Source organism: Oncorhynchus kisutch, linkage group LG12 (genome assembly GCF_002021735.2).
Source record: "Oncorhynchus kisutch isolate 150728-3 linkage group LG12, Okis_V2, whole genome shotgun sequence".
In the NCBI taxonomy this organism is placed as follows: Eukaryota; Metazoa; Chordata; class Actinopteri; order Salmoniformes; family Salmonidae; genus Oncorhynchus; species Oncorhynchus kisutch.
This window is the reverse complement of record NC_034185.2, coordinates 19,676,630-19,701,616: the sequence shown is the minus strand read 5'-3', so window position 1 is coordinate 19,701,616 and position 24,987 is coordinate 19,676,630. Positions and strand designations below refer to the sequence as shown.

Below are 24,987 nucleotides of genomic sequence, written 5' to 3'. Positions count from 1 at the left end.
AAGCTACATTCCCGGTTGATATATTATCGATTATATATTGTAAAAACAACCTGAGGGTTGATTATAAAAAAACGTTTGAAATTATGGATACTATTTGGAATTTGTCTGCGATGTCGTGACCGCTCGAGCCTGTGGATTTCTCAACATAATGCGCCAACCAAATGGAGGTATTTTGGATATAAAAATAATCTTTGTGGAACAAAAGGAACATTTATTGTGTAACTGGGAGTCTCGTGAGTGCAAACATCCGAAGATCATCAAAGGTAAGAGATTTAATTTATTGCTTTTCTGACTTTCGTGACCAATCTACTTGGCTGCTAGCTGTTTGTAATATTTAGTCTACTGAGAGAGATGTGCTTACATAAACGCTTGGTATGTAATTTCGCCGAAAATCTTTATTGAAATCTGACACGCCAGGTGGATTAACAACAAGCTAAGCTGTGTTTTGCTATATTGCACTTGTGATTTCATGAAAATGAAATATTTTTTGTAATTTAATTTGAATTTGGCGCTCTGCAATTCAGTGGTGGTTGATGAAAATGATCCCGCTAACGGGATGGGTGCATCAAGAAGTTTAAGGGCTTGTAAGTAAGCATTTCACGGTAAGGTCTATATATACCTGTTGTATTCGGCGCATGTAACATATAAAATTTGATTTAATTTCTCTGAAACCAAAGTGGTGCATCAAGTTTGACACCAGCGGGTTCATGAACAGCTTCTATCCCCAAGCCATAGCCATTTTGTAAACTATCTGAGTTGAACCTTGTATTTTATTTTTTATTCCTACACACACAGTCACTTCATCATTCGCTCACACACACATGCATTTATACTGACTGTACACCACACCCACTCACATACAATCATAATATACACCGCTGCTCTGTTTATCATATCTCCTGATGCCTAGTCACCTTACAGTACATACATACAGTAAGGTACATGCAGTATCTAACTCTATCACTCCAGTATTCCTGCACATTGTAAATACAGTATTGGAACTGGCCCTGTATATAACTTCTTACTTTGTCGTTTTCTTCTTATTTTCATTTCGTATGTGTTCCTGTTCTACCTTGTTATTTGTAGTATTACATTGTTATTGATTACTGCATTGTTGGGTTTAGAGCTGGCAAGAAAGGCATTTTCCCTACTTGTGCAGGTGACATGAAAACTTTAGACTAACTCCACACTGCTTTTAATTTTGAAATTCCTGTTAAAAAAGTGGATCCATCATTACTCATGAATTTCCCTACTAGCAGGATTACTTCCCTCTGTCTGGTCAGAGAATCACTCCCTCATTAGCACGTGTGATGTGCTTTCAGGACCAGGGCATGAAGGCGCCCTCTGCTCCATCCGAACAGTGGGGATCCTACTTTGTGGACACACACAAGACTCCTGGAGGGGATGAGGAGAGCCAGAAACTCACCTGGTGCTGCCATAGCATCCACAAATACAGCACAATGGCCATCCCCAGTGTGGAGTCTATTGCAGGTACAGGGAGGAGAGGGCTATGGGGGCTCACTGACTCTTGTATTGCGTAATGGCCTACCTAACTACTGTAGCGTCTTGTCTTGAGAGAGGCGTGCTTTGTTCGTTTGAAGAGGCATTTGACCCCAGATTTCCTCTACTACTTGTTCCTTATTCTTGTTGAGAAGTGTCCCTGGAAAATGTTCTGTTCCTTTTTGTGAAGGTTGGTTTTAGCAAAGCTTTGGGGGTTACTGTCTCAGCTAAGCAGGCCAAACTGGTTGATGTGACATCATATTATTCATACATTTATTTCAACCCTCCTTAGATCTCCCTCTGGACTACAAGTTCGCCAGGTTCTCTCCCAACAAACCCTGCACCACCGGCTACTACCCCAGACCTCCAGATTCCCTGCTGAAGAAATGCCAGAGTCAGTCGTCTTAAAGAGTCCTTCTTCCCAGAGTCGCCCCCCCCTCAACCTCCTCAGCCTAATGGGGAGGAATGTGCCTCCATCTCACCTGTAGTTCCACACCTGAACCACGCCAATCATCCCTAGAGCACAGGAAATCACGCTCACATTGATAGAAACCATGGGAATGTAAAAGCACAGTATCGCTCTGTAAGTAACTTGGCTACATTTGAACGTTGTTCTGTACGTGGATTATTGTACGTGTGTGTGGAAAATGTGACTTGCCAATTGTGTAGGTATCTGTCAGCATACAGTGCTGATTAAAGCACATTCATATTGTTTTATGTGAAGACCACTATTTTTTTTTTTATGTAGATAGATAGGTATTGGTGTTCCAGTTGAACCCCCTATACTGTAAGTGCATCATTCAATGTAAGTTAATAACTCTTTAGTGTAGTAACAAACCTTTCAAGCCCCACAAATAATGTCCTACATTTTGTTTTTGTGTCCTTATCTCAAATCTGATCTGAAATGCAACGTTGAACAGTCCCAGCAGTGTTTGTCTCCCGAGAGAAATTCAGAATAATCCATTATGCCTGGTATTAGTGTGTGTATAATACATAATAAACAGACATTTTGGTTTTGTTTCGCTGTATGCATTTGAATAACAGTACATTTAGATGCCCTTAAGGTCAAGCTTTTCCCCTGTATTGATTTTGTGTACGGTGTGTAAGAGCATTGTTCTTGAAGAAATGGCACAATCTGTCCTTGGTGTTACCTTTCTGTGGAAAAATATTTAATAATAAAGGAAAACTGTAATACTGGGTGGTTAATACTATGCTCTGTGTACTCTATGTATTATCTTGGTGCAGCAGTCAACTATAGTGCTGTTGGGGTGACTGTAAAAGTGTGGAATACTTAGGCTTCATATGCAGTACCAATTTGAATATATGCTTTAACCGACTCCTGAATGGTTACATGTGTTGGTGGACTGCATATAGACTAGTTGTATTATATTGATAAGAAACAAAGTCTGAATATGCTTTTAAGAGTATTTTGATAGTAAGTACTGTATTAGTTGATAAGAGAGGACAGGAGACTTTAATTGGGAAGCCAAAGTGGGTTATTATTTATGTTATAAATGTATGTGTTGGCGTTAAACACAATGCAGCTTTAGTGATCCATTTACTTTTTTTCATGTGATTTGCAAACTTTTATAAGCCCATTTGCCTTATGTTCAATTCATTAGTGCTCTTGTGTTCTAGAGAAGATACAGGGAAAGTGTTTAATGTACTGTCTATGAAATAAATAAAAATGTTCTACAATTTTGTTACACTGCCTTTTCTGGTACTTTGTGTGTTTTCTTGACAGTAAAAATAAAACATTTCTGAAAATGTGTCAGTCAGAGATCATGACCAAATTGGAATAGACTGTTTCAAACCTATTTGAAACTATTGGCTGCCTGCCTTCAATTCTATAAATCTGTTCTGCCTACCTGGTTATTTGTGTGTACAATCATTACTTTCGGTCTCCCTCCCACGTCCCACTTCTCCAGGCACTTACCCATACTGCCCCTCATACAACAGAGTTTATGACGTTCTCTGCAAAACAGCAATTTCTCCCCTTACGCAGAATGGTAACTTTTTTTCACCACTTGAAAGATTCAACGCATCGATGAATGTCGCGGGGATTCTATTATGAAGTGACTGGTAGGAGTATCAAATCTGGACTACAATTTTACAACAACTGGTTTTGACAGGTAGGCTTATCTTAATCAGTGTACCATTTTGTCTTTACACCAAGGCTTCACTGATCGGAAAATGTCAATTTCAGTGCGCAATCTGCGCGTTAGCCTATTTTGAGGTTATGTGGTGTGGTACTAGTAGGTGTAACGTTTTTCCAATGTGGGAATAATAATTAAACTTAAGAAAAGTACTATTTATTTAAGTAGATGTACATATAAAAACGAAATAATGAACTCAATAGTTTTCTTAAATATGACACTGATGACAAAAGTCACATACAAGGATAGTACTCGATTGATGACATTCGATAGCCTACCAAATGTTCTCAGATGTGTGTATAGGTATTAAAATATAAAATTATATGTCCTATGAAAACTACTAATATGAAAAAGCTGGGACACTTTGGCAAAGGTGTCTTTTAATATGAGTATCAAGTTTGTTAAGACGCTGGCGGCCTGAAAGTGGCTATCCAAGGTAAGGGAGGTGAGAGCAGCCAGGTAAAGAAAGATATTGCCATTGTAAATATAACCACGAGTTTAGGGTTTGTTGTATTACTTTCTAGTGATGGAGCAGTATAGAATACTTTCCAAAATACATTATTGGCACATTATTCTACAGTAATTACAACAAGTCAGTTCATCAAATTTCTGCCCTGCTAGAGCTGCCTCTGTCAACTGTAAGGGCTGTTATTGTGAGGTGGAAACCTCTAGGAGCACCAACGGCACAGCCACTAAGTGGTAGGCCACACAAGCTCACAGATCGAAATTGCTGAAGCGTGTAGCACATAAAAATCGTCTGCAACACTCACTACCGAGTCCCAAACTGCCTCTGGAAGTAACTTCAGCACAATAACTGTTTGTTGAGAGCTTTGTGAAAGAGAACGCTACCTGCTCAAATGCATAGTGCCAACTGTAAAACTTGGCTGAAGAGGATTAATGGTCTGGGGCTGTTTTTCATGGTTTGTTGCTAGGCCCCTTAGTTCCAGCGAAGGGAAATCTTAACACTTAGAATGACATTCTAGACGATTCTGTGTTTTAAACTTTGTGGCAACAGTTAGGGGAAGGCCCTTTCCTATTTCATGCCAATGCCCCGGTCCATAAAGTGAGGTCCATACAGAAATGGTTTGTCGAGATCAGTGTGGAAGAACTTGACTGTCCTGCACAGAGCTCAGACCTTAACCCCATCGAACACCTTTGGGATAAATTGGAACGACTGCGAGCCAAACATCAGTCCCCGACCTACTGTAACTTGTGTCTGAATGGAAGCATGTCCCCGCAGCAATTTTTTTATTTTACCTTTATTTAACTAGGCAAGTCAGTTAAGAACAAATTCTTATTTTCAATGACGGCCTAGGAACAGTGGGTTAACTGCCTGTTCAGGGGCAGAACGACAGATTTGTACCTTGTCAGCTCGGGGGTTTGAACTTGCAACCTTCCGGTTACTAGTCCAACGCTCTAACATCTAGTGGAAAGCGTTCACAGAAGAGTGGAGGCTGTTATAGCAACAAACGGGGGACCAACTCCATGTTGATGCCCATGATTTTGGAATGAGATATTCGATGAGCAAGTGTCCACATACTTTTGGTCATGTAGTTGAAGTTATTTTAAAAGAGATGGCTAGCAACAGCATGCAAACTGCAATAAAAAGCACAGTTCCACTTACCTGATGATGATCATTTGAAACTTAACTTCTTGTTGAAAGTTATTGTTTAAAAGGGAGACGCTAACAAATTAGCAACAACATCCTCTTCGATAACACCTGCTGCAGCCACTGCAAACTAGCCTACAACAAAAGCTAGGTAGTTAAACCGTTGCTCGCTATTGTACAGGGACCTGTTGGCCTTCGAGAAGGCATAAGTTTCCATGCATTTTGTAAAAACGGTCCAACCCATTACAAGTCAATGTGATTGGTTGATTCCAATGTCACTCAAAAACATTGCCCTAATACAATTGAATGTCAGATGCCTTCTATCAAGCTTCTGATGGCCTAGCCAATGGTTGATTTATCTCCCCAGAGACCACCATAGAAAAATCCTGATTGGATCTTTTTTTTTCTCAGTCTTATACCCCTTTCCTTTCTAACAAAAACTGAATAGATTTAATCAGAACATCATTGAAAATAATATAACAATTATTATTTGTATTATTTTATACATCCTTAGCCTTTCTCTGTCTAAAGAATCCATATGTTCTACTGGACATGTTGAACTCTTGTCATGGTGACGATTTTACAAAATTACAGTCATGGTCTTGAATTGGACTCACATTTTTCTGGTCTTGGTCTTGACTCAATCTCAAACCTCTCGTCCCCCTCCCGGTCTTGGTCTTGACTCGGTCTTGCCCCCCCCCCCCTCTGGTCTTGGTCTTGACTCAGACTCAGACTCAATTCGCACCAGTCTTGGTCTTGAATTAGTCTCGCTTAAGGTGGTCTCGAACAGAACACTGCTAGGTAACACTAAATAGTGTAGCATAATACACAACAGACAACTCATGCCAATGGAACTGCCCAGAGTCTAGACTCTCTAGACAACCATCAAATCACCACCAAATGGTTTTCTGTTAGACAAGTGCCAAGAGTAAGGTCCTGGAATGTACGTCCATGTTCCTGAGAAGAGAAGACTAGCACTACCATAGTGTCAAATGTATCTATGTCATCTTACTCATCGGTGAAGTCAAACCAGTAGAACTGATAAATAAGAATACCAATCAGGGACTCTATGACCTTTAGAGTGTTGAGGACAACGTGTCTGACTATGTGGGTGTACATGGCTAGACCTGCCTGAGATACTGTCAATACAAGAATGAACTAGGCCCCAGGAATCATAGCAATGAACACACAGATGTCATAGCACACTTTACACATTACTGCTACCTCTTCTCAAGATACACATATGGGGGAGGAGGGGGGGGGTCTGTTATGATTAATCATAAAGATAAGAGTTGCATTTTTACAACAGAGAGCTCAGCTTTCCTTTCAATTGTGACAGTCTACAGCAAGTCCTATGGTTTTGTAGTGTTTAATAACCTTTCAGAACAGTAGAGGATAGCCAGAATGATCAGGAATACAGCTGTATCCAATTATTCAAGGAATGCACCCTTTGTATGAAAAAGCTGGGTAGTCGAGAGAGAGAATATGGCTGGCTAGCTTTCTCAAAGTATTTTCCTCTCCCCTTTCCTTTCCTCCTCAGCTGAGCTCTGTTGGAAATGCCACGGCGCCCTCTCTGATGTGAGGATGAGGTCCTACACCAGAGGGGCCCCCACAGCGTTCTTCATAAGTCTACTGTGGCCCCTGGTGTCCCCGGTGGTGGGGGTGGGAGAGGAGACGGACCCCACTGGAGGGATACCCTTCATGGGAGGGAACTACGATGGACACCCCATGCTGTTTTTCAGCCAGGGTGAGGTGGAGGAGTTGCAGGCGGCAGCGGCTGGGACTCACCGGGAGATGGCTGCAAGGATCCGCGATGCGGGGGAGGCCATGCTGGAGCACCCTGAGGAATACCTGCCCCCCTGGAGCCCGGCCGAGTTCAGCGCCCGCTGGAACGAGGTGTATGGAAACAACCTGGGAGTGTTGTCTATGTTCTGTCTGCTCTACCCACACAGGGCTGGGGCCCTTGACCTGGCCAAGGATTACATGGAGAGGATGGCAGCTCAGCCTAGTTGGTATATTTTCTATCTTGGTTTTTCCCATATTTTTGTGTACATCTTCTTATCCGAGATATTGCTGCAGAAAGCACATCTAAATGCAATCAATTGTCTGTGAACGTCATCCCTACTTATAGGGACAAGAAATATGAGATACAATCTGTGGAAACAGTTTCTGAGTAGTTACTCAAATTCAACCCCTGTGGGAACAGTTACTGTGTACCGTAGTTACTCAAATTCAGCCCCTGTGGGAACAGTTACTGTGTACCGTAAATACTCAAATTCAACCCCTGTGGGAACAGTTACTGTGTACCGTAAATACTCAAATTCAACCCCTGTGGGAACAGTTACTGTGTACCGTAGATACTCAAATATAACCCCTGTGGGAACAGTTACTGTGTACCGTAAATACTCAAATTCAACCCCTGTGGGAACAGTTACTGTGTACCGTAAATACTCAAATTCAACCCCTGTGGGAACAGTTACTGTGTACCGTAAATACTCAAATTCAACCCCTGTGGGAACAGTTACTGTGTACCATAAATACTCAAATTCAACCCCTGTGGGAACAGTTACTGAGTAGATACTCAAATTCAACCCCTGTGGGAACAGTTACTGAGTAGATACTCAAATTCAGCCCCTGTGGGAACAGTTACTGTGTACCGTAGATACTCAAATTCAGCCCCTGTGGGAACAGTTACTGTGTACCGTAAATACTCAAATATAACCCCTGTGGGAACAGTTACTGTGTACCGTAAATACTCAAATTCAACCCCTGTGGGAACAGTTACTGTGTACCGTAAATACTCAAATTCAACCCCTGTGGGAACAGTTACTGTGTACCGTAAATACTCAAATTCAACCCCTGTGGGAACAGTTACTGTGTACCGTAAATACTCAAATTCAACCCCTGTGGGAACAGTTACTGTGTACCGTAAATACTCAAATTCAACCCCTGTGGGAACAGTTACTGTGTACCATAAATACTCAAAGTCAACCCCTGTGGGAACAGTTACTGAGTAGATACTCAAATTCAACCCCTGTGGGAACAGTTACTGAGTAGATACTCAAATTCAGCCCCTGTGGGAACAGTTACTGTGTACCGTAGATACTCAAATTCAACCCCTGAGTGAATTGCTTGCTTCTCAATTGCAGAAAACTGCAGCTTAATCAATGTATTTGTCCTCTGTACATCACCATGTGCCCACTGGGGATACATGACAAATCCTACTCCCCTTCTTTATGGCCAGAAGTGCAAGTAGAGATGCATTGTGGTCCAGGAAATATGTTTAGCAGCTGTTCGAATTCACTGCTGAACATGCCCCCGTTGAAAGGAAATGAAATGTTCAGATGTTGAGCTGCCTGGCCTGGTGCAGTGGGATGGGAGGACTAGGGTTTCAGCCTCTACTACTGCTCTGGATTAGAGGTCAGAGGCTGAGATAGTCATTTGACTGGGGTTCTCTGAGTGGTTACATGGGAAATCTTATCTGCATTTCACATAGTTCACCCCCAACCAAAAGGATGTGCTAATGGAGGTCCCAGTCTACAGAATCAGAAGGGAATCGCTTAAAGTCTGAATGATGTTATATTTGAATCAAAAGTATATGATATTTATTTAACCGTACTAGGCTATCATGCAGACTTGTTCACATAAATCATAGGCTAAGAAGAGGGCACCTATGAGATAGCATGTTGTTTCTGTATTTTAACCAACCCTTAACAGTACTGTACTTCAGATGACCCCCGACCTCCTGTGAGGGTTGTGATTGTGAAACTTCTGTGGTTTTAAGATTTTCACTAACAGTACAGTATATAACGTCCTTTATAACAAGCTTTCTCTGCACGTCGCAAGTCAAGGAATTCAGTGTTAAGGAGGGGTCTCTGACATATGAGGCAAGGCATTTTACTGTCGCAAACCATTTTGGAGTCATGGCGCCTGCGTTCTCAGAACGTCTTTGCTTTTAGCTTCATGGTCAGAGGGCTTCCCTTTTCCAGTTTTACCTTCTCCTTAGCTCTCATTCCTTTTTCAGAAAAAAACATTACCTCAGCCTCATTGTTTAAATCCTCTACTTAGTCTTTAGCTGCTGCGTCTAGCCACCCCGTTCAGAGTGAGAGACAAGGTTTTCTCCTGGGTACTGACCAGAAGCATTAGTCCAAATTTGCCAATACTTCTCACAATATTTGTCTGTGGCACAAGTTAACAAATGAAAACCCCCTGAGCACATTTTCCCAGTTTAACCACATACAATGTGAGCACTCTCCTCAGCCACACATTTACTATAGTTTCTGAATCTCACAGGGATCCTTAAAAGTGGCTCCGACAACTTTTCTATTTATTTTACTAGGCAAGTCAGTTAAGAACAAATTCTTATTTTCAATGACAGCCTAGGAACAGTGGGTTAACTGCCTGTTCAGGGGCAGAACGACAGATTTGTACCTTGTCAGCTCAGGGATTTGAACTTGCAACCTTTTGGTTACTAGTCCAACGCTCTAACCACTAGGCTACCCTGCCGCCCCAGGGTAGCCTACTTGTCGAGGAGAACCATATTCCCGACCTGTAAACTCCAGCTTGTGGCGTACTCTGGTCCCAGGTTTGTTTTAAGGCAGTCCATGTGTAAACACACAGAAGAGACGTCTTGTGTGCTTTGGCGTAATGTAATATACAGTACAGTACAGCAGAAAACTTGGTTTGTGAACCAAAGACTGTCGTCAAAAAAAAAACTGTGCCCCTTTTATTCAAATTAATTTCTACCCAAGTAGAAGGCACATTCATTTAGCTTCTACACAGCTCGTTGACAGGTGGAAATAATGTAGTAGTTACATAAAATTGAAAAAATGCTGCCAGGGGGTAGCTGCATATCTTTGATATGTGTGAATAAAATAAAATACAATTTTATTTGTCACATGCGCTGAATACAACAGGTGTTGACCTTACCGTGAAATGCTTACTTACAAGCCCATAACCAACAATGCAGTTCTAGAAATAGAGTTAAGATCATATTTACTAATTAAAGTTTAAACAAATATAAAAAGTAACACAATAAAATAACTATAAAATAAAATAATATACAGGGGGTACCGGTCCTGAGGTAATGTGAGGGGGTACAGGTCAGTCGAGGTAATGGCAAGAGGTAGCAGAGAGAACAGTGTATGACTTGGGTGACTGGAGTCTTTGACCATTTTTTGGGCCTTCCTGGGACCCCGCCTAGTAAATAGGTCCTGGATGGCTGTGATGTACTGGCCCATACACACTACCCTCTGTAGCGCCTTACAGTCAGATGCCGAGCAGTTGCCATACCAGGCGGTGATGCAACCAGTCTCGACGGTCTCGACGGTGCAGCTGTATAACTTTTTGAGGATCTGGGGACCCATGCCAAATCTTTTCAGTCTACTGAGGGAGAATAGGCATTGTCGTGCCCTCTTCACAACTGTTTTGGTGTGTTTGGACCATGATAGTTTGTTGGTGATGTGGACACCAAGGAACTTGAATCTCTCGACCCGCTCCACTACAGCCCTGTTAATGGGGGCCTGTTTGGCTCTCCTTTTCCTGTAGTCCACGATCAGCTCCTTTGTCTTACTCACGTTGAGGGAGAGGTTGTTGTCCTGGTACCACACTGCCAGGTCTCTGACCTCCTCCCTATAGGCTGTCTCATCGTTGTCGGTGATCAGGATTGGCCACACAGTCGTGGGTGAACAGGGAATACAGGAGGGTAGCTCTGACAGACCCCCGTGTTGAGGATCAGCGTGGAAAATGTGTTGTTGCCTACCCTTACCACCTAGGGGCGACCCGTCAGGAAGTCCAGGATCCAGTTGAAGAGGGAGGTGTTTAATCCCAGGGTCCTTAGCTTTGTGGGCACTATGGTGTTGAATGCTGAGCTGTAGTCAGTGAACAGCATTCTCACGTAGGTGTTCCTTTTGTCCAGGTGGGAAAGGTAGTGTGGAGTGTGATTGAGATTGCATCATCTGTGGATCTGTTGAGGCGGGATATGAATTGTAGTGGGTCTAGGGTTTCCAGCATGATGGTGTTGATGTGAGCCATGACCAGTCTTTCAAAGCAAAAAAGTGAGTGTTACAGGGCGGTAATCATTTAGGCAGGTTAACTATGGTGGTCTGTTTGAAACATGTAGGTATTACAGACTCGGAGAGGGAGAGGTTGAAAATGTCAGTTTAAGACACTTGTCAGTTGGTCCGCGCATGCTCTGAGTACACGTCCTGGTAATATGTCTGGCCCCGCGGCCTTGTGAATGTTGACCTGTTTAAAGGTCTTGCTCACATCGGCTACGGAGAGAGTGATCACACAGTCGTCCAGAACAGCTGGTGCTCTCATGGATGCTTTAGTGTTGCGTAACTCAAAGCGAGCACAAAAGGCCTTTAGCCCGTCTGGTAGGATCGACTCACTGGGCATCTCGCGGCTGGGTTTCCCTTTGTAGTCCGTAATAGTTTGCAAGCCCTGCCACATCTGAGCTGGGATTAAAAAAAAAATCACATTTTAAAGTAAGGCAGCTTCTTTGATATTTGGCACGGAGTAAAGTGTATGGGTCCATGTGATGAGTGGAACGGATTTCTACCTACAGTATGTCTTTTATATGTTCTGAGAAGAATGATTGTCAAGATGGGGATGAAAATGTATTTACATGGCATGTACTTTAATGGTAACTGCTCAAAATACAATTTCCTTCTTGGATTTTTATTTTACTGCCACATTTTACTGTCATTTTTACTATAATTACACAGAGAGAGCTTTTTAAGACCTTTTAAAGACCTTTTTAACACCTCTTAGCAGGTGTTATATGACATTAACGCATGGGTAAGGACTAATTTGCCAATTTCACAATTAGTAGCTCTTAAAAAAACAATTCAGTCAGCATTCAAAATGTATGAGGTGCCAGCTACCTTTGACATTGCACATAGTGCACTATATATCACTTTAAAAGGCAGTATATGTTGTTAGACTTTAAAGCATGTGTGAAGATTCTGTTTTGCATGTTTTTGGTAAAGAGAACTGAAAGCTATTTAGGTCTTTGCCAAATCAGAAAATGGGCCTGAGAAAAATAAGTTAAAGTCTACACTTTCGATGACATTTAACTTAAAAGAATATGTAGTTAAAATGTTCAGTTTTTATTGTAGCTTATTGTATTGTAGCTGAGCGAATAGTTTGTTTTGAGGTCAGTTTGGTTTTGGTTCGATGAAAAAATAATCACGGTTTTCGATTTTGGTTTCGATGTTTTTAGACATTAAATGCACTATGCTTTATGTGAGTTGAATGCTGTAACAACAGATAATCAAACGTTTCATATGCTATGATGGTAGTGACTGCACATTACTGCTTATCACTTAACCATCCTTTATTCACACTTTAATCAAATATTTCAGTTTTTGTGTATATTACATTTTTTTCAGGCCTATTTGATGACTTTATTATTTGATTCCAAGTCATCATCTCTATAGAGCTGCTGTCTGACAAAGTCACTATTTTGGTAGTTTTTCAAAGTAAATAAGGCATACTTTTATGACTGCTGAATAATAAATATCAGTCTTAGCTCAGACAAGTAGCTGCACAATGGATTATAGGGACAAGAAATTCCACGTTAGTTAATTAATATGTTTTCTACACTAAACTTTGTAGGATATTGGCCTTTTGGAAAGCCTCCTACATTACTCAGTTCGAGCTTGATCTGATTTATCTCCAGAGAAACTGCTCATTGCACTCACAGAAAAAAAAACGAAATGGAAATTCAAATAATTGAACAGATGTCGTTCAATTAGTTGTTTTAAAAAAAAAGAGAGAAAGCTCTAGCTGCCTTCCTTGGGCTCGAGTGAAAAAGGAATTTCAATTAATTCAAGACTATTCGTAAGGATACTACATATTGTATTAAGTCTTTCAAAGTTAGGAAATGGCACAATATAAATCTGTATTTATCACAGAGGACTATACTCATCAATCATTTTCTGTGTGTTGCAGGTTGGTTAAAGATGCTCCTTGGGATGAGGTTCCTGTAGCCCACTCTCTGGTTGGCTTCGCTACAGCCTATGACTTCCTGTATGAGTACCTGAGCAAGGTGCAACAGGAGCACTTCCTGCGGGTGATCGGTAATGCTACGCGCTTCATGTATGAGAAGTCCTACATCCGCGGCTGGGGCTTCCAGTACCTGCACAACCACCAGCCCACCAACTGTGTGGCTCTCCTCACTGGCAGCCTGGTCTACATGGCCCAGGGTGAGTACATCTGGTCCATACACTGTGAACGTGTGTGTGTGTGCAGATAAACACAAACAAATGTACAAATTACATCATCAGCTTTCAGAGGGTTCCTACAGTTTTTACTCTGTAACCTAGATCATGTCATTTTGGTGGTGGATCATTCTTGATACACACAGGAAACTGTTGAGTGTGAAAAACCCAGCAGCGATGCAGTTCATGACCCACTCAAACCAATATTTCGGGCAGCTACTACAATACCCCGTTCAAAGGCACTTAAATCCATGTCTCAATTGTCTCAAGGCATAAAAATACTTAATTAACCTGTCTCCTCCCCTTCATCTAAACTGATTGGAGAGGATATAGCAAGTGACATCATTAAGGGATCATAGCTTTCATCTGGATTCACCTGGTCAGTCTATGTCATGGAAAGAGCATGTTTTGTACACTCAGTGTAGATCCAGTAGATTGGTCAGTTTCTACTTAGTCTATTCATGTTCCTGGAATACTGTGGCCTCTTCTTGTTAGTCAAACATTCTGGGCTGGAATTTCCATTCAGTGAGCCCGGGTTTATTCTCCATAGCTGCACTTAATCCCTCATAATTGTTTCTCCAGCGGAGACTCTCCACACGATTCCATAACATTCTGGATTGACCTTTTCCCAGTGTTTCTCTTAGTAGAGACTTAAGGAAGGAACATAAGCCTGAAAAAGGGGCCTTATTATTTCCTGCTCATTTCAAAACGGTTCCTTCTATTGTTTTGCTTTCAATTTCCTGGTTGTGTTTTATTGGATGTTTCAGGCAGAGAGGCAGAGAGGCCAAAGGAAGGTGAAGTTGTCCTTGTTGTTCCCAGCAGTGCTATGGTATATCTTGCTTTGTTTACAAGGGATGTGTGAATGAGAGTTGATGTAAACTAAATGACAGCAGGTTTATGGAGATTACTGTGGTCATCGTGTTTTTTCTTGGAGTCTGGTTTATGATACTGAGCAGAGGGTTGGGGAAAAAGGGGGGGGGGGGGGTGCAGACTGGATAATTATAGTACCCCTTTTGTTTTGAATCAGCTTTTTTGTTTCAAGTCCAGGAAAAACCGAGTTTGGTCCAGCAGCTTTGGTTGTTAACTCTTCTGTTACCTTGGAGATAAACGTCATTTGGTCATGGCCTGGGGTCTATGTACTGACTGTATAAATGGTTAAAGCTGACTCTGCACCTGTATGTTTTTGATCAGCTGCAAATTGTTAAAAGGTAGCTTAACTAACTAACAGTTTTTGCATAGGGTATAGCAGATTGAGAAAAGGCAGATAACCGTTACCTTGCTCATTCTTGGACCAGTTTATTTAGGGGCCTAACTCTGGCATAATAATTTTACTGTGTGCATATTCACTTCCTGCATTCCTTTGTCATGAATTTATCATTCATATCCTGTGCAAAAGTATGACATTACAGGCAAATATTATTCTATCAAGAACCCAGTGAAGAAATGGAACTTTGCCACTAAGGTTCTGCCAGAAATCAATCCTAGCAAACATTGGCTTCATGTCACATTTAATTCAGAGCCATTGTATTGCACATGTCTATAGTACTGAGATTTATGAAAGAATACAGCACCTATCTTTAAAATATGTGTATTATTTTATAGGGGACGTAAAAAGCCCATTTGAAGCATTTATTTGTAAGGAAGGGATAGGCTCCATCTGTTGGAAATAAAGGAAGACATATCTGTCCAAAGCATAAAACCTCTTAAGACCTCTATGAGAAAGTTAATCTCAGCATATAGCTACTGTGTACACTATAGTCTTATCATCAGAAGGGATATTGTATGGGCTCTATCCAAAGGGTGAGTCATGGGGAGAGAGTGGATCAGATGGCTAGATCGCAGGACAGCAGCTGATATGGGATCAGTGCATTCTGGATTCCGGTGTCTGCATGTTGACGCTTGGCGGCTGGTCTGCCTTGCTGGGATCCTAATTGGACAGCCATGTGTGCAGTATTTTACCATGGGTTCATCAGTACTTAACCATCAGGATTTCACCCTAAGACCTGAATCATCCACCTGTCTGCTACGGCCACCAGGTGCTCAAGTTGTATTATTTAGTGTAGAAAGTTGGGACTCTGGGAGACATTCAAAGTCATAGCCACAATCAGACTACATTTGTGTTGCTTCCTTAAACAAAAGCTGTTATACATGAACACTTGATTGATTTGTGAAAAAGTGTCTATTTTACACGTACTGTATAACCTATGGGCAAAATGGGTTGAGTCGACCTAGTTCCCTCGTTATTTCAATGTAATTTACATCATATTCAAACACGAATTAACAACAGGGTTGGTTTATATTTTGACAGTTTGTTGAGAACTTTATCAGATGTCAAATAAAATTGTATGTAAAGTACCAGTCAAAAGGTTGGACACAACTACTCATTCAAGGTTTTTTCTTTATTTTAACTATTTTTACTATATATTTTATATTTGAGATTCTTCAAAGTAGCCACCCTTTGCATTGATGACAGCTTTGCACACTCTTGGCATTCTCTCAACCAGCTTCATGAGGTAGTCACTTGGAATGCATTTCAATTAACAGGTGTGCCTTGTTAAAAGTTAATTTATGGAATTTCTCAATGAGTTTGAGCCAATCAGTTGTGTTGTGACAAAGTAGGGGTGGTATACAGAAGATAGCCCTATTTGGAAAAATACCAAGTCCATATTATGGCAAGAACAGCTCAAATAAGTGAAGAGAAATGACAGTCCATCAAACCCTAAGACATGGAGGTCAGTCAATCCAGAAAATGTCAAGAACTTTGAAAGTTTCTTCTAGTGCAGTCTTAAAAACCATCAAGAGCTATGATGAAACTAGCTCTCATGAAGACCGCCACAGGAAAGGAAGACCCAGAGTTACCTCTGCTGCAGAGGATAAGTTCATTAGAGTTACCAGCCTCAAAAATTGCAGCCCAAATAAATGCTTCACATAGTTCAAGTAACAGCCACATCTCAACATCAACTGTTCAGAGGAGACTGCGTGAATCAGGTCTTAATGGTCGAATTGCTGCAAAGAAACCACGACTAAAGGACACCAATAAGAAGAAGAGACTTGCTTGGGACAAAAAACACAAACCAATAGAGATTAGACTGGTGGAAATCTGTCCTTTGGTCTGATGAGTCCAGATTTGAGATTTTTGGTTCAAACCGCTGTGTCTTTGTGAGACGCAGAGTAGGTGAACGGATGATCTCCGGATGTGTTGTTCCCACCGTGAAGCATCAAGGAGGAGGTGTGATGGCGTGGGAGTGCTTTGCTGGTGACACTGTCTGTGATTTATTTAGAATTCAAGGCACACTTAACCAGCATGGCTTTCATCAAGACAAAGGCTGGCTACTTTGAAGTGTCTAAAATCTCAAATATATTTGGATTTGTTAAAAACTTTTTTGGTTACTACATGATTCCATATGTGTTATTTCATAGTTATGATGTCTTCACTATTATTCTACAATGTAGAAAACAGTAAAAATAAAGAAAAACCCATTAATTAGTAGGTGTGTCCAAACTTTTGACTGGTACTGTAGATCTGCGGTCTTTGCCCGGTGGGTTACAGTATGGAAAATGATTTTGCCAATACTCTCAGCTTTAAGCAATTGTCTAGACTTGTTGATTCTCCCGGCTTGTATAATCTAAACCCACTTGATTGGCATCATGTCAATAAATGAAGCAGAAACTCTTGTCAGCCAACTATCATTGCATTTAACCTATGTCATATTTGGTTATTTCATTCTTAGAAATCATTCTTTGTTCATTCTTAGAAATGAAACAAGAGGCTTCAGGAATTTTCCTCAACTGGGTCCAGACACCTTTTTTGTGATTTCACAAATTTAGAGAAACTTTAACCGAACAGCAAATCCCCCAACAAGGCTCCAAAAAACCACCCAAATACATCCTTTTAGAATTGGCAAAGCTCTCAGTATTGTGATGTAGGTCTTTGGATGTTGTACACATTAAATTGTGTAATTCCGAACTTTATCCGCAACGTTATTTTCCATTTTGTTGTGTCTCGAGCGATACATCTCCGTCCATTTTACAGGTAACTGCCAAAAGAAAAGAAACACTTGAGAAAACGAGTGATACAAAGTATATTGAAAGCATGGGGTACTTCCACACAGGAAGTTCCAGACACTTGTAGAATCTATGCCAAGGTGCATTGAAGCTCTTCTTGCATGTGGTGGCCCAACACCTTATATGTTGGTGTTTCCTTTATTTCGGCAGTTACCTATAGCAGCAGGCTACACAGAAAATGGAACCGCTCGAGACGGCTCGAGTTGCGGAAAGGGCATATAACGTTGCGGATAAAGTTCAGAATGACACAACTTCATGTGTACAACATCTAAAGACCTGCATCACAAAGCTTTTCTGTTTCTAAAAGGACGTTTTGAGGTGTTTTATTTTTTATTTTATTCATGTTTTTTAGGGCCCCCATACTACACAATGAGGATGAGGAAGTGATTTGCTGTTTGGGGTAAGTTTCTCTAAAACATGTCAAATCACAAAATAGGTGTTTGGACCCTTCTAGAACAAATCATAATTTGTTTTTTAAAAACTCAAAGGAGTAGAAGGCAAGTCAAATGGCACCATATAAATAGTAAATCCCTTGACCTCCCACATTCCTGCGAACCACAGCGTCATGGTGTGGGCAACTAATGTGTACTGATGAGGGCTCCAGAGCTCCAGAGCCAGTAACATCACTAACAGCATGGCTGAAGAGAAGCCATAGATAAGGCCCCAGCATGACAGCAGCATTATCCACTCAGCCAGTCATTAGGCTCCAGATCGATTGTGGAGGTCATGGCTAGAGCACAGTGTTACTGTACGTGATGTGATTGAGCCATGGGTGGTAGAATTTCTTACTGGTCATTAAGATTATTGGATCTTTTGACTTTATCAAATTAATCAGATTAGTTTGGCTATTCCCCTGACTTGATTTAATTCTATGTATTTTGTTCTATTATTTTCTATGTACTTTTTATATTCTATTGTAATTATATAAAAAATGTTGGTTCATTAATTCCTACATGATGCCCTTGTCTAAAAATGGAAAATGCAGAACCGTCCAAACAGTGTGTGGACTTGAGAGTATGGAACCGGAGTGTAGGCATTAGTGTAGTGAGATGCTGTTTGTGTAAATGTGGTCTTTGTGTGCCTGCAGTTCCTGTTTAATGGTAAATACCTGCTCTGTGTAGGCCACTGATCTGCTAGCCCAAACCAAACACAGGGGTGGACTCCGGCTCAGGGGCTGGGCTGTGGGCACCGGTGAGTGGGTGGCTGGAGCCAGTCCACTAGGTAGCTGCCAGGCACCAGTGAAGGACTGGGATTCCTCAATGAAGTGTGGCTGGAGTGTTTATGTGGTCACTTCTTTTCATAGTAAACTCTGTGTGTGATCCAGAGAGCGAGAGAGAGCGAGAGAGAGAGAGCGAGAGAGAGAGAGAGAGAGAGAGAGAGAGAGAGAGAGAGAGAGAGGCTATACATTAGTCTGGTATGGTAGTATCATGCTTTCCATATAACGTGAGTATGAAGTCCCTGGAAATGAAGAAATCTGAATTTTAAATGACTGAGTAGCTTTAACTGCATTTACAACTACGGTACCTCACTTTAGACCACATATTATACCTAGTTACTTCGTTAAAGTCATGACAACAAACACTTTAGGTGGCTGACAGCAATCTATCTCAAACCCACTAAGCTGACCCTGGTTTCTCCTCTGTTCTGTTCCAGGTTATCTGCAGGAGGCCTACCTGTGGACTAAGCAGGTTCTGGCCATCATGGAGAAGTCTATGGTGCTCCTCCAGGATGTGACGGACGGCTCGCTGTACGAGGGTGTGGCCTACGGGACCTACACCACCCGCTCTCTATTCCAGTACATATTCCTGGTGCAGAGACACTTCTCCATCAGCCACTTCGACCACCCCTGGCTCCACAAACACTTTGCATTCATGTACAGGACCATCTTGCCAGGTAATACAACAATTGATGTTGTATACTCTGCTCTGCTCTGCCATTCAATTGCATAGAACATAATTAATGTTTCCTTTTGCAGAAGTTGCTTGGTTCTATTGACTTTTTACCTCTAAATGTGCAGTCTAGATATCACGTGATATATTAAAAGGTCATATGGATATTGTATAGGGAGCAAGACCATTTTTGAAAGGAAATCCAGTGCCAGTCAACAATCTGTGAATACGTGTTCATAAATGCCTTAGTGAACTGCTGAGGCACCCACCCTGGCCCTGCATCCAGCCAGTGTCCTTCTTGGCAATGTTTCCCAAGTTCTAAGTAGATTAGGTATGAAACCCCCTGAGTGCATTACCACCATGTTAGAGAGTGTAACTACTCATTTGTCCTGATATGGGATATGCATGCGTGCACTTAATAGCTTCCTGGAGGTCTGTCAGAGCTGTGCTGATCCCTCCCCTCTGCTCTCCTCTCCTTTTCTGGCTGACTGTCTGAAAGTCAGGGGGAGGGCAGTGCTGGAGGAAGGGCCTCCTCCCAACACTTTGTATTGTATTGTATTGACTGGGGCTGAGCAGCTGTAGGAGATCTAGATTTGGACTCCCACCATATTCGGCATGGGGCATTTGTTTGTCCAAGACCTAGCTTTGCATCACGGCAGGAATGTTGTAAACAGACGGTATTTCAGAATGGGAAACACACACACCTAGTATCACACCGCTTGTGCACTATCACAGCTCAGGATGTGACCCAGATGCAGACACAGAAGGCAGATAGTTCCATTTTACCAGTGGTAGAAAAAGTACCCAATTATCATACTTGAGTAAAAGTATAGATACCTTTTAACAGAAAATGACTAAAGTAAAAGTGAAAGTCACCCAGTAAAATACTACTTGAGTAAAAGTCTAAAGGTATTTGATTTTAAATATACTTAAGTATCAAAAGTAAATGGAATTTCAAAGATATACTTAAATATCAAAAGTAAAATTCCTTATATATGGCAAACCAGACGGCACAATTTTCTTGTTTTTTAAAATTACGGATAGTCAGGGGCACACTCCAACAATCAGACATAATTTACAAATGAAGCGTTTGTGTTAAGTGAGTCCGCCAAATCAGAGGCAGTAGGGATGACCAGGGATGTTCTCTTGATAAGTGCGTGAATTGGACATTTTCTGTCCTGTTAAGCATTCAAAATGTAACGAGTACTTTTGGGTGTCGGGGAAAATGTATGGAGTAAAAAGTGAATTATTTTCTTTAGGAATGTAGTGGAGTAAAATTAAAAGTTGTTAAAAATATAAATAGTAAAGTAAAGATACCTCAAAAAACGACTTATGTTTTGTACTTTGTACTTACAGTTGAAGTCGGAAGTTTACATACACCTTAGCCAAATATATTTAAACTCAGTAAATATTAATCCTAGTAAATATTCCCTGTCTTAGGTCAGTTAGGATCACCACTTTATTTTAAGAATGTGAAATGTTTGAGTTTATTTTAATTTTTACACGGACAATGCACATTAATCAACGTTTCAGTAAACGTGCCGGTTTTAGCCAGCCGGCTAATTTTCAACCACGGTCCCTGGGCAGGTTATTAAAACAATTACAATATAGACAATCAATGAGCAGTGAGCACACACAGAGCAACATAGGACAAGCAAGACATAGCATGCAGACAGAGAAACATAGCACAAAAATCCATAAAAGCAACAAAGTGTTTCCACACCTCACAAGCTACAGACAACATGGAAAGCGGCAATACACAGCTAGTGATTATGTTCACAAATCTGATTGGCCTTGTCTGCATGTTTTTTGTGATGCTGCATGTTTTTTGTTCACAAATCTGATTGGCCCTGTCTGCATGTTTTTTGTTCACAAATCTGATTGGCCCTGTCTGCATGTTTTTTGTTCACAAATCTGATTGGCCCTGTCTGCATGTTTTTTGTTCACAAATCTGATTGGCCCTGTCTGCATGTTTTTTGTGACAGTGTGATAGGTGGTGCAGTTATGTGTGTCTGGTGGCAGTGTGTTCCAGACATGGGAAGCTCTCACAGAGAAAGCAGATTGACTAAAGGTGCTTTTCCATAATTAAGGGAAATATACAGTCACCTCTCATGGCAGACCTTGTGGATCTGCTGCCATATGTTTGGGTTTTCTGTTTAACAAAAGTGCTGAGTGGAGGTCATGTCAGGTCATTTAGGATCTTGAATACAAGACATCTGTGTCGGTGTATTGCACAAGATTTTCCTAACTCAGGAGCTCATGCTTTCTGAGGATGTAACCGTGATGATGGCTATTGGGCTTTCTATCAAGCACTTTGAGAGCATGTTTGTAGACAGACTGAATGGGTTTTAATGTTGTACAGCAAGCTTTGGCCCAACTAGTAAAGCAGTATGTTAAGTGGGGGAGTATCATAGATTTGAAGTACAGTTTTGCTACCTCTGTAGTCAAACAATTTCATATAAATCGGAAATTAGCTAGGTTGAATTTGGTTATTTGAATTACCTTTTTCACCTGCTTTTTAAAAGAGAGGTTGGAATCAAGTATGATGCCAAGGTACTTAAAATCCAATACCACTTGGAGATTATCCCCTGACACATAGACATCTGGCTCAGTAGCAATGGTTGCCCTCTTTGTGACGAACATGCAGACAGTTTATTTTACATTGAGATGCAAACACAAGTCACTGAGCCACTTTGTAACCTGGACCATTACAGTAGTGAGTTCTTGTGCAGCTTGTAGTTTGCTCTTTGCATGCGCATATATCACTGTATCATCTGCATACATTTGAACTTCAGACCCAGTACAGACAGAAGGCAGATCATTAATGTACAGGCTGAACAGGAGGGACCCCAGTATTGACCCTTGGGGCACGCCCACATCATAACTAAGAGTGGGCGACAGCTCATTGCTCACTCTGACACACTGAGTTCTGCCTTCAAGGTATGATTTCATCCATCTCAAGGCATCGGGGGAAAAGTTGAACTTGGACAATTTTGTGATGAGAACCTCATGGTTAACAGTATCAAAAGCCTTCCTTAGGTCTAGAAACACAGCCCCAACAACGCCCCCTTTGTCCTTCTTGGACAAAGGCCATCCACTGCTTTCCACTCTGGTGAGTATCGCTGGCTCTGAGATGTTAGGCCCAGGATTGAGTTGCACATCCCCGGAGAGCAGGAGGGTAGTGAACAGGTAGTTTAACAGTTTCCGATAAATGTTGGACTTGTGTTTGTTACGCCTAAGCGGTTCAGTGGAATAGAGAGCGAGGTAGACTTGGCCATTATTCAGAACATTATGGTATGCTGTATACTGTCCGCTCCCGTGGAACGGTGAACCAATGTGTTTGGTGTTGATATTCTCCGGCAGTAGATTGATTGTGTCATCCCAGCAAGGACGCACTGAGATTATCAGTAGAGCAGCTACATGACTGACAATCATGGCAATGTACTGGAGATAAAACACAGAATTGTCCTTTAAATCTTTGCGTGAGTTACTTAGCTGGGGTCGGCGTACACCTCATGTTTTAGACACAATAAGAGCATCTGGAGGAGAAGCAGCACCTGCCGCAACAACCTCCCGCCATCTCATGTCAGAATAATAGTAGAGAGCATTATTTATTTGTTATTATTTATTATTTTATTTCTTTCATCACATTCCCAATGGGTCAGACATGTATATGCACTCAATTAGTATTTGGTAGCATAGCCTTTAAATTGTTTAACTTGGGTCAAATGTTTCAGGTAGCCTTCCACAACCTTCCCACAATTAGTTGGGTGAATTTTGTCCCATTCCTCCTGACAGAGCTGGTGTAACTGAATCAGATTTGTAGGCCTCCTTCTCGCACATGCTTTTTCAGTTCTGGCGACACATTTTCTATCGGATTGAGGTCAGGGTGTGATGGCCACTCCAATACCTTGACTTTTTTGTCCTTAAGTCACTTTGCAACAACTTTGGAAGTATGCTTGGGGTCACTGACCATTTGGAAGACCCATTTGTGACCAATCTTTAACGTCTGATGTCTTGAGATGTTGCTTCAATATATCCACGTAATTTTCCAACCTCATGATGCCATCTAGTTTGTGAAGTGCTCCAGTCCCTCCTGCAGCAAAGCACCCCCACAACATGATACTGCCACCCCCGTGCTTCACAGTTGGGATGGTGTTATTCAGTTTGCAAGCCTCCCCCTTTTTCCTCCAAACATAACAATGGTCATTATGGCCAAACAGTTCTATTTTTGTTTCTTCAGACCAGATGACATTTCTCCAAAAAGTACGATCTTTGTCCCCATGTGCAGTTGCAAACCGTAGTCTGTCTTTTTTATGGTGGTTTTGGAGCAGTGGCTTCTTCCTTGCTGAGCGGCCTTTCAAGTTATGTTGATATAGGACTCGTTTTACTGTGGATAGAGATACTTTAGTACCTGTTTCCTCCAGCATCTTCACAAGGTCCTTTGCTGCTGTTCTGGTATTGATTTGCACTTTTCGCACATTGATTTGATTCGCACATTGATTTGCACTTTTCGCAAAGTATGTTCATCTCTAGGAGACAGAACGCATCTCCTTCCTGAGCGGTTTGAGGTCTGCGTGGTCCCATGGTGTTAATACTTGCATACTATTGTTTGTACAGATGAACGTGGTACCTTCGGGTGTTTTGAAATTGCTCCCAAAGATGAACCAGATTTGTGGAGGTCCACAATTTGTTTCTAATGTCTTCTCTGATTTATTTTAATTTTCCCATGATGTCAAGCAAAGAGGCACCGAGTTTGAAGGTAGGCCTTGAAATACATCCACAGGTATACCTCCAATTGACTCAAGTTCTGGCGACACATTTTCTATCGGATTGAGGTCAGGGTGCACCTCAGCCACACTCAAGGTACTAAACGACATCATAACCGCCATCGATAAAAGACAGTACTGTGCAGCCGTCTTCATCGACCTCGCCAAGGCTTTCGACTCTGTCAATCACCATATTCTTATCGGCAGACTCAGTAGCCTCGGTTTTTCGGATGACTGCCTTGCCTGGTTCACCAATTACTTTGCAGACAGAGTTCAGTGTGTCAAATCGGAGGGCATGCTGTCCGGTCCTCTGGCAGTCTCTATGGGGGTGCCACAGGGTTCAATTCTCGGGCCGACTCTTTTCTCTGTGTATATCAATGATGTTGCTCTTGCTGCGGGCGATTCCCTGATCCACCTCTACGCAGACGACACCATTCTATATACTTTCGGCCCGTCTTTGGACACTGTGCTATCTAACCTCCAAACAAGCTTCAATGCCATACAACACTCCTTCCGTGGCCTCCAACTGCTCTTAAACGCTAGTAAAACCAAATGCATGCTTTTCAACCGGTCGCTGCCTGCACCTGCATGCCCGACTAGCATCACCACCCTGGATGGTTCCGACCTAGAATATGTGGACGTCTATAAGTACCTAGGTGTCTGGCTAGACTGCAAACTCTCCTTCCAGACTCATATCAAACATCTCCAATCGAAAATCAAATCAAGAGTCGGCTTTCTATTCCGCAACAAAGCCTCCTTCACTCAAGCCGCCAA

At 41.7% G+C, this 24,987-nt stretch overlaps 2 protein-coding genes across 2 annotated transcripts in view; both read left to right on the top strand.

The window, feature by feature from the left end:
- LOC109900664 (5'-nucleotidase domain-containing protein 1-like) overlaps positions 1-3,213 on the top strand; it is a 71,259-nt gene extending 68,046 nt beyond the window's left edge. Inside the window, exons 11-12 of the mRNA XM_020496394.2 lie at positions 1,323-1,491; positions 1,793-3,213. Of these exons, the coding sequence (XP_020351983.1) occupies positions 1,323-1,491; positions 1,793-1,908 (285 nt within the window). The 3' untranslated portion in view covers positions 1,909-3,213. The remainder of the gene's footprint in view (positions 1-1,322; positions 1,492-1,792) is intronic.
- Positions 3,214-3,426: 213 nt separating this feature from the next.
- The window catches only part of LOC109900662 (dermatan-sulfate epimerase-like), a 32,512-nt gene continuing 10,951 nt past the window's right edge, over positions 3,427-24,987 (top strand). Inside the window, exons 1-4 of the mRNA XM_020496392.2 lie at positions 3,427-3,632; positions 6,806-7,277; positions 13,222-13,475; positions 19,209-19,448. Of these exons, the coding sequence (XP_020351981.2) occupies positions 6,850-7,277; positions 13,222-13,475; positions 19,209-19,448 (922 nt within the window). The 5' untranslated portion in view covers positions 3,427-3,632; positions 6,806-6,849. The remainder of the gene's footprint in view (positions 3,633-6,805; positions 7,278-13,221; positions 13,476-19,208; positions 19,449-24,987) is intronic.